The sequence below is a fragment of the Acomys russatus genome, chromosome 1 (genome assembly GCF_903995435.1).
Source record: "Acomys russatus chromosome 1, mAcoRus1.1, whole genome shotgun sequence".
NCBI lineage: Eukaryota > Metazoa > Chordata > Mammalia > Rodentia > Muridae > Acomys > Acomys russatus.
The window spans coordinates 84,035,665-84,045,966 of record NC_067137.1 but is presented as its reverse complement, the minus strand read 5'-3'; the positions used below and the strand labels follow the sequence as shown (position 1 = coordinate 84,045,966).

Sequence of the window (10,302 nt, the reverse complement as noted above, 5' to 3'; positions counted from 1 at the left end):
ATGAACAACAAAACAAAACAAACAAACAAAAACCAAGCAAGATATATCTAAGACCTAAGATTCTCTGATCTGCTACCTGGTCCCTCAGAGCCCAGGGCACTCTCATTCCAGCTCCAGCCTTCCTCATCTGTGAATGGTACAGGCTGGAGATGCACAAAGTAACCTGGAGCCCTTAGACATTATGATTATGTATGATGTGTCAGGATATGCTTCACTTATTCCACTCATAATGCAAATAATGGAGTTTTATGCTTTATATTTTAATAGACTAAAAAACTTATAAAGGCAAATTTCTAAAAAAAAAAATATTTCTTTACAATGCAACATTATGATTTGTCATTGTCTAACATGGCATCTGGGGACACACCATACGTTAGACGATGGCAATAGATGAATGTAGAAATGTACAACGTAATTTCGATAAAGAATTTATATTTTTGGGAAATAATTTTATGAGCTGGAAATGTTGAAACAAATGTTTTTAAACATAAAAGCTGATCCAAGGGGGCCTGGTCCACAGAAGATGTTTATTTGACGTAACAAAACAGTACAGTTAGTGTTAGACCCAACCACAAAGAGCAAGGGAATGAAAAATTTATACAATGTACATAGAAAAAACAAGATGTTTACTATGACAACTCTATATTCCTAAAATAATGCTTCTAAAATTACTCAATTATTGAACTTCTATACGAAAAAGGATGTTAATAGCGACAAAGTGCATAAAAACAAACATTGTATTTGAACAAATTAACATACTAGGCAATTTGATTAACAATGCATGATTTTTTTTTGTGTACAGTTTGCTCAAAATGTCTTTATAACAACAGGGTAGGCAGGACATTTATGTTTAATATCAATTACACAATATTAGCATAAACTTCCACAACTACATAGGGACTGTTTTCTTTTGCGCTGGTAAAGTAACTAAAGAGAAACATCAGATAATTTCTCTGAATTGAGAATTTTATCCAAATAAATGCCACATACCTTCCAGATATATGCATATCTCTCTATATCATGTAAATGGCTTTACCCATATAAAGAAACCACACAGCTTAAGAATCATAATAAGATCAACAGTGTCATGATCCAGGCTTAACAATTTCATAGGCAAAAAAAAAAAAAAAAAAAACCATCTTAAAAACTAGTTTTATAAATGCAGAATATATTGCATGAGTAACTGCTGGTATTTTTAAGAAAATATATTGTGCAATTGTGGCTATCATGTACTGCTGGCAATGCATTATTTTCATGTAAAACATGAAAAAATGAGTAAAAAGTTTTCAACTGCCTATGATCATGATGAAGATTTACTGCCTTCTTAAAAATTATATTGGCATTTCATTAAAAATAATTCAATAAGGGACAAACTCCCTCACCAAAAATAAATAAATAAAAAGGTGCATTTTAAATGATGCTACTGCAAAGCAATGGTGAAAAAACTGAGGAACTGTGAATGTGCTGTGATCTGGCATTAAAGGAACACATTAAAAAAGGATTAATGAAAATTAAGTAGAAAGGGCATCAAAACTAAACTATCTGAGTTTGTGCAGTATTGTAGCCAGGCTTCTAAAATTAGATATAGAAAATATAAATAGACTGCTGAGCCACCAGTGTCCAAAAATAACCAACAGAAACAAAAAACCCAAACAACTGAAAAAATACAACAACAAATAAAAATAAAAAGGAATGAGTTTATGAAAAGCTCAGTTAACTTGATCCAAAGCTCTGAGTAATTCTTCACCCTGCAGTAAGTTTCTGCTGCCTTGTATGGGAGCATTAACTTCACAATCATAACTGGTCAGCTGTGGTAATCCACTCTCATCCATTGATTGCCCCAGCAGTCTACATGCTAAATCTGAAAAACAAAGAGATACCTAAGTATCATTAAATTGAACCACCTGCTATGCAGTAGGTATTGGGTAAAATAAAACAAAACAAAATTCGGAAAGGGTTTTTAGCCTATGGGGCAAACCCTCAGGCACGTAAACAAGTACATGTAATCAAGTTTACTTCTGCTGTCAGAATGTTTATACAAAGTCTGCTATGAAAAGCCCAACCCTGCATTGTAGCCAGCAGACAAAATGCTACTGTACTTCATTGATTCACCTTCCTCTCGGTATTTATAGTGCTTACTGGTTTGAATCTTACTTTGTCAACCGAACTGGCCTCAAACTCACAGAGATCTGCTTGCCTCTGGCTCCCAAGGGCTGGGATTAAGGGCGTGCCCCAGCATGGACTGCCTATCACTTTTTAATCTTTCTAAGGAACCAAAATTACTGTCACTTGGGGAAAAACTCCTAAATTATTTTTCATATTTAAACCTTCCCTTGTGCTGGTTAAGAACACAAAGAATAGGGCTGGAGAGATGGCTCAGTGGTTAAAAGTACCACCTGCTCTTCCAAAGGTCCTGAGTTCAATTCCCAGCAACCACATAGTGGGGGTCACAACCATCTATAATGTAACCTGATGCCCTCTTCTGGCCTACAAGCAGACCACACTGTGTACTTAATAAATAAATCTAAAAATAGTAATAAAAAAAAGAACACAGAGAATAAACTAACCAGAGGGTATTAAAATAATTGTCTTTTGCTCTATCCCATTCTGCTCACTGGATTTGCATCCTTTCACACGTTTCCAAGAAAGTGACGTCGTAGGTGTGCGGTCTCCTGGTTGCTGCAATAATGTTCCCTAAAAAGAATGAAGTTAATATTTAAATATTAACAACAAAAAACTTTGCAATCAGTATATATTTAATAGCAAGCAATAGGCTAGTTTCTTTCTTTTTCTTAAGATTTATTTATTATGTACACAGTGCTCTGCTAGAACAGGGGATCAGACCTCATTATAGATGATTGTGAGCCACCATGTGGTTGCTGGGAATGGAACTCAGGACCTCTGGAAGAGTAGTCAGTGCTCAAACTTTTTTCTTGTAAATAATCTTACGTTTATTTTTTTTTGGTTTTTTGAGACAGGGTTTTCTCTGTGTAGCCTTGGCTGTCCTGGACTCATTTATAGACCAGGCTGGCCTCTAACTCACAGAGATCTGTCTGTCTCTGCCTCCCTGAGTAGTGGGATTACAGGAGTGTGCCACTGTGCACAGCTTCATTTATTCTTGTAACAGTGCAACAAAGTTATTTCCTACCCATTACTGTTAATGTGTTTTAAAATAGTTTCCGGTCATTCTGTTCTGACAGTAGCCTAACCTCAATTGTCCCTAAAACACAGTGCTTCTTTAAAGAATATTATAGATTTATTTTTATTTTATGTGTATGGGTATTTTGCCTGCATGTATGTCTGGACACCACTCGTGTGTAATGCCAGCAGAGGAACTAGAGTTATAGAGGGCTGTGATCCATATTTTGGGTGCTGGGATTTGAACCTAAGTTCTCTGGAAGAGCTGTCAGTACTCCTGACTGCTGAGCCATCTCTGCAGCCCCAGTGCTTCTGTGATAAGAGAAAATAACTTAGACGAAAATGTGAGTGGTGGTAACAGTGAGGGTGAGTGAAGGGCAAACTATACCTCTTCCTCTAAATTCACCTGTCATGTTTGGATCTTCACATCAGAATTTATTCTTTAAAAGTTTTTTTGTTTTGTTTTGTTTTTAAAAAGCCCAATGAGGCCGGGCTGTGGTGGCGCACGCCTTTAATCCCAGCACTCGGGAGGCAGAAGCAGGCAGATCACTGTGAGTTTGAGGCCAGCTTGGTCTACAAAGTGACTCCAGGACAGCCAAGGCTACACAGAGAAACCCTGTCTCGGAAAAAAACAAAAAACAAAACAAACAAACAAACAAGCAAACAAAAAAGCCCAATGATAGATTTTGAAAATACAACTTTAATATTTTACTGGACGACAACACATCACTCACACTCACAATTCCTGCTGCTTGAAGAAGGGAGCCATCATGTTCCATTTTTCGCTTTCTCTGGGCATTCTGCAAAGCTATTATCTTTGGGTTTAATTCTTCCTCAGGAACAGTATTTCTGGAAAAGAAAAAACAAAACATCCTGTATAAAACTACCACTGTTCAGTGGACTCATATTTTGGCAACCCCTGAAATACAAGAAGACATTCATTGCTGAATAGTATTTTCAACTTATAAATGTTTCAGCTGGACACGGCACCTCTAAATCCTGTTTGAATCCAGCTTGGCTATACTTTTAAGTTTAAGGTTAAACTGGAGCACATAGTGAGAACCTGCCTTAAAAACAAGAACAACAACCAAACAAAATTTATGTTCATTTTAATCTCACTCTAACACTCAAGGATGGATGACAGGTACTTTGTAACCATTTTTTAAATGAGAAAGTGAGGCCAGTTAGGCAGTTTGCTCTAAGTCTCACTGCTGATTAATTGTTCATATGGAAGTACACTCAGGGCCTTCACATACCTGTCTTCTCCTCAGTGACCTTTGTACTCTGCTAGTTAGGCCTCAGTATTGACCAATATGTCCGAGCTGCTGTATCTGAAATTAATATTAGGCAACAAGGAGCTATTATGAAGTCAATTAAGCTTGTTGTATTTATTTTGGTTTTCTAATAGAACGTTAAAAAAAAAAAGACTAACTCTTCTATAAATGTGGTTTTTTACTTTTAAAATATTTAGAAGCCATGTAGCGCACACAAGCAGGTTTAAAATTTTTATGCAAATATGTTGTGTTCATGAAATATAATTCAGTTTGTCATGTAAAGATCACCTATGGCTGTTCTTCTATCCCAGCTCTTTATCTGGTACATGTGCACACCACCACATGGTCTGAAGCTTGTAATTTTTCTGACTTGGCTCACTCAGGACTAAAGGCAACACTTAACTGAAAATACCAAATCCATCTGAAGCCCCGAGGGTTTTTCTCAGCTCGAGAAAAAGCAGGCCCGTGCTAGCGCTTTGGACGAAGGGGGATATAGCGAAACAGCTCCACTCAGAGCAGAGCCCTTTCCTCTGCCTAATGGCAGCTTGCTCTACGCACAGCACAGAAGGAATCGTTTTTCTCCACTTACTAACTAGTGAGAACTATTTCCTTGTAGGTGCAGCTTCACATTAAAGCATGTCAGATACCATTACTAATGTACACAGAAATTCTACATATTTGTTCAAGCACTGTCTCATTCCACAGAAACAATATTGTAAATTGTGCTAGGACTCTTGGTAGATGTAATAAAGCTTTTTTCTTTATAAAAATGATAATACAAAAATATGTAATGAAGAATAATAACAAGCTTAAGACTCACAATTGTATATATACAACAAGATTTTTAAAACAAGGCCTGCAAATATAAGTTTACCAGAGAAGACTAAAGACCACCAGGCTCAATCTGGGACGGAAAGGAACCATTTATAATTGAAGGGCTTTTCTTTCGGTTAGCTTACAAAAGCCCCCGAATGGAAGGATCTAAGCAAGGAAGACAGCTATTTCCCACTCTGACCAGCAGCATGGAGAAATGCCTGGCATAGAGAACTTAGCAGCTGGAAGACAGCCCTCTGACCTGCTACATTTGCACAGCTGATAGAACTGTTTGAGAGAAGTCAGAAGGTAACTTAGAAACTGGCTTTTGAGTGTCTGGCTTTTTTTTTTTTTAAAGTTTTTCAAGACAGGGTCTCTCTGTGTAGCCTTGACGGTCCTGGACTCAATCTGTAGAACAGGCTGGCCTCGAACTCACAGCGATCTGCTTGAGTGTCTGTTTTAATGTCACATATGTACTAGAACATGACAGAACTATGTCCCACATAAATACCTTTGATTCAAAGTGACAGATACATTAGGGCTCCGTGGGTGAGCTTTCTCTGTCTGTTCTATGACTCTCTTTCCTGCTCTGTCTGGTGAGGCTGTCCGACTGTGAGTACCACTGTATGCTGATGCTGTAGCAGTGGTAGTTTCTTGAGGTACATGGGTAGAAGATGGAGATGCAATCAGTATTTTAATGTCTTCTATATTGTCCTTCGTCACTGTTTTTAATTCATCAGTGGTAGTGGCGATGGAGTCAGCGGCAGCGGCGGTTGTGGTGGCAGTGGCAGTGATGGTAGGTTTCTGTAACTGGGTCTGCTGGAACACTGTAGTTGTGCTCACACTCGAGGGGCTTGAAGAGCTGCTCTCTAGTGGTGACAGCTGATCAAAGGAACGTAACTGGAAGTCATCATCCATTGGGATATAGGGGGCCAGCATCTCCAAGTCTAAATCAGTGTCCTTTCAAACAACAAATAATAAAGGAGTTTTCATAATGACCACATCTTGTAAAAGAAAAACAACTTAAATCCAGTCACTTCAGGCTAAAAATTAATACAATACAAAATAAGCAAGGTAACATACTTGAGTTGAAAATGGATTCTTTGCTTCTGTGTCTTCGGCAAACAGTTTTTCTACCAGTTCCAACTTGAATACATTGACCATATCGCTATCCACATCAAAGCAGTACTCACTGGGGCTGTTAGGCTGTGGAGGGGTTAAGTATGTTTACTTTTCTGCTTATTAACAAGTTTCATACACATAGATATTATAAAGTTTTAACTAAACATTATGGTTGAAAGATTTTAGTCAGGTGTGGAGGTACACACTTCTAATTCCAGCACTCAGGAGGCAGAGGCAGAGGCAGAAGAATCTCTGTAAATTTGAGGCCAGCCTGGTCTACAAAGTGAGTTCCAAGCCAAAAGGGGCTACATAATGAGACCCTGTCTCAAAAAAGACAAAAAACAAACACCCTCCCCCAATTGCTTATTCTAAAGAATAAAATTCACTAAGCAATTCAGGTCCCATAATGGTATCCATGTACTTAGATGACATTCTCCCTGGAATCTTAATTGCCTATTGTATTCGATATTCTAAATGGATATTCTATGAGTTATAGGCAAGGATTTCAATAGAGAACACAGTAGCTGGGTATACTAAGCACAAAACTTGACTTTTCCTTGTTTTTCATTAATTTACTTTTGTTAGAGCAATTGAATCAAACACTTCTGTGCTGGCAAACCATCAGAGCAAAGAATACATTCTGCAAAAGGCTTGAGCTATCATACTGCTTAACTTACACCTGGCAGCTTTAATCCACAGCTGTTTAATGCAGAATCAAAACTCGTTTGTTTTACTAACCAAGTTATAAAGTTCAGCTCTAAGCTGTCCTGCTCACAAGCAGAGTGTTGATAGTAGGAAGCTCTGAAACGTAATTGTTCTGGTTTGCAGATAGCTGTGACACTTCCATCCAGCCTAGCCGGATATTAAAAACCTTTTTCTGCTGGGTTTTGAGTTCTGTCAGTCTCAGGCATTTGCCCCTGACCTTTCCTTCCATCATGGTACCCACCTCAGGTGAGCTCTGTCTAGTGCTTCCATCAGAAGGGCTTGCTGGCTGGTCCTGAATCTGGGGCATGGTAAAAGAAAGTTCCAGTGACTCTGGACTTGGCTCTAATTTTAATGCAACTTCTTGATTCAATGCAGGATCAGCACTACTTCGAAGTGGCTTTGGAGTTTCAGAGGCAGGTAATGGAGACATTGCCAGATTTATATTTGTTATTTTTTCATTAGACGAGGGGAACATTACATCATTATATAATGGGACATCTTCAAGTTGTTGGTCTTCAGTTTCTGTGTCTGCAGAGGAAAACTTTCGTCAATCTAGAGACCATCAGGATTTTAACATTCATAGGTATTTTCTGCTTTTTAAAAGATCTGTGATTCATCCAATCAGTTTTCTGTAATTGGAAAGTTTATAGCTATTACAGTATGACCATTAAAACTGAGTTATCGTTTTTCTCCACCACTGACAACTCCTAAGATGTGTAACTCCAACCTTTTTTATACACTAAAATGTGGCTTAATTTGAATTAACAGCTTTCATTTTCATGTCTGTTTTGTGGTATAGCTACTCCATTAACCCTTTAGCATTAAGGTGCAGGGAGGAAATTAGAGGGCATCAAGAAATACCTTCAGGAAACCCTGAGCTATTATTCCCAACAGAACACATAAATAAAAGCAGGAAGGCTATGAAATTTCTGAAACAAACATATTTAACAGAATACTTTCAAGAAGCCTGTACAAAGCAAACCACATAAGGTATCATTTAAATGGGTAAGCCAAGAAATGGAGCACAGCTGAACTGAGACAGAAGCAGCAGGAACAGCTCAAGAGGTGGACAGAGTAACTTAAGTACTCACCATTGCTGCCAAAATCCAGAGATATGATCGTGTCCCCAGCAGCCGGGGCCAGCAGAGTCAGAGCATCAGGTTCTTTCTTAAGCTTATCAAAAAGGCAGCTTGTATCCTCGGATTCAACTTTGGTGAATAGCTGAGTCATTTTCATATCTGAAGATTCAACTGGTTTGAGGACACATTCTGTTTGTTGAAGGGAGAAAATCAAGTCGTGCTGAATAATACCACTGTCAACAAAGGAGAGATTAGGATTCATAAATGAGCACTTGACACAGTGGTGAAGGCACTATGAAATGATCTTGACTCTTAAATAATGCTTTATAAAGAAAAGCATTTTAACATTCCTTGAGATGAATAATCTCTCACGCATACTTGCCACATTTCTTTTTCTCCCCAGTGCTGAGGATTGAGGCGAAGAATTTAAGTAAAATTTATTAATCATAATATTCAACTTATTTACATTGAAACACCCTTTGAGAACAGTGGTGGTGACAAGAACATTTGCAGTAAAGTACATGAAGGACATACAGAGTAGGATGTTTGTGCTGACACACACAATGAAATGGGCAGAAAAATTACTCTTCAGCACTAATACACAAGGCATCGTCTACAGATGATCTCAGAATAAAATGATAATGACCAGAGTATCATATTTTCTTGGTGGAGATCATATAGTGATGTCATTCACATAGATGATGAAAAACCACTCAGCTTCACGTCTGGCATCAAGGTACTTTTAACTAACATGTTACATGTTCAATGTATGAGATGAACTAAGAATATAGAGACTAATGTATAAAACACTTGCCTTCATGCAGTTTACAATCCAACGTGAAGTAGATAAACGGAGAGTTACAATGCACTATGGTCACTGCTAAAATGGAGAAAGGGTGTTTCACAGAAAGCTAACAAGCTGAAGCTTGTGGTCAAGTAGCAGTACAGTCATGAGGCAGACTAGGTGAGAGGAAGAACAAGTAAGCAGTTTTACAGAAAGGCAAAGTCCCAAGAGAACTCTGGAATTAAGATGACTTTCTGTGACTAGAAGTAGTAAGGCATGATCATAGCACCAAAAAATGCCCCCAAAGAAGCAATAAAAACAAACTAGAAGTTGTAAGATCAAAAACAATGGCCAAATCTTCAGAAGTCGGGTAACCTGGATTTTGGTGGTGTCTGTGAAAGTGTTGGAGACTGCTGCTGCAGCCCCACAATCCTACACAGGGCTGCCGCAAATTTCAAGGCTGGCCTGGTCTTCAGTGAGTTCCAGGACAGCCAAGCCTACTCAGCAAGACAGGGTAAAGGGTATGAAACATAAGAAAGTGAGCTTGAGAGCTCTTCCTGGCAAGCAAATTAGAGTGTTTGGTAACATGAAGAGGAACTGAAACTGAAATAACTCAAAGAGTCCATAAATGTAAAAAAAAGAAGAAGAAGAGAGAAAAAAAAAAAAAAAAAAAAAAACCCCCCCGTCACACAAACCTTCTTAGCCTCAACATAGTATATGCTTAAAACTGAACTACTAAGAAAATTGATCATAGACTGATGAACAGATGATACTATCTGTGTGATCACTGAGACTGGTGGGTCGGGGCATAATCCAGTAGAAAAAGGAAAGTAAACCAACACTCAGTTTTATTTTTAGTGTTTTGTTTTTCTAAGACATGGTTACTCTGTGTATCCCTGGCTGTCCTGGAACTTGCTCTGTAGACCAGGCTGGCTTCACAGCAATCCCTCTGCCTCTGGGAACCCCAGATTGCTGGGATTCAAGGCATGCACCACTACTACTGGGCAGTTTTATCTCTTAATAAAGGCACCACAAATACAAGGAGTGTTACTAATTATTCTCCCAAGTGTCTCTTCCCCAGCTTACCTCACAACATAATTGACACACACAATGCACTGTGGCTGAGAGTTCTTCGTATTATAAATGACAGTTGCTTGAGTTTCAACCCAGACATATCCACCTCTTTTGGCAAGCATTCTGTACTGTCCTGTGGTGACTTGTCCTTTAGTAAACACTAGGGATAAAAAAGCATCACAAAGAAAATATAACTGATTTTTCAATCAAGTAAGTGTTGAATGTAGATTACTGGTTTTGTTTAAAGATAGGGTTTCTCTGTGTAGCCTTGGCTGTCCTGAACTCCCTATGTAGACCAGGCTGGCCTCAAACT

General features: G+C 38.4%; 1 protein-coding gene across 3 annotated transcripts in view; it reads right to left on the bottom strand.

Moving 5' to 3' along the window:
• Positions 1–508: 508 nt before the first annotated feature.
• Positions 509–10,302, bottom strand: part of Hif1a (hypoxia inducible factor 1 subunit alpha) — a 47,918-nt gene continuing 38,124 nt past the window's right edge. For 2 of the 3 annotated variants that reach the window (XM_051147570.1, XM_051147579.1), the window contains exons 8-15: positions 10,002–10,149; positions 8,144–8,364; positions 7,294–7,580; positions 6,309–6,431; positions 5,737–6,185; positions 3,873–3,987; positions 2,568–2,694; positions 509–1,861 (exon numbers count right to left, since the gene is read on the bottom strand). In XM_051147570.1, the coding sequence (XP_051003527.1) occupies positions 1,710–1,861; positions 2,568–2,694; positions 3,873–3,987; positions 5,737–6,185; positions 6,309–6,431; positions 7,294–7,580; positions 8,144–8,364; positions 10,002–10,149 (1,622 nt within the window). In that variant the 3' untranslated portion in view covers positions 509–1,709. The remainder of the gene's footprint in view (positions 1,862–2,567; positions 2,695–3,872; positions 3,988–5,736; positions 6,186–6,308; positions 6,432–7,293; positions 7,581–8,143; positions 8,365–10,001; positions 10,150–10,302) is intronic. The other variant, XM_051147586.1, reaches the window with a different exon arrangement.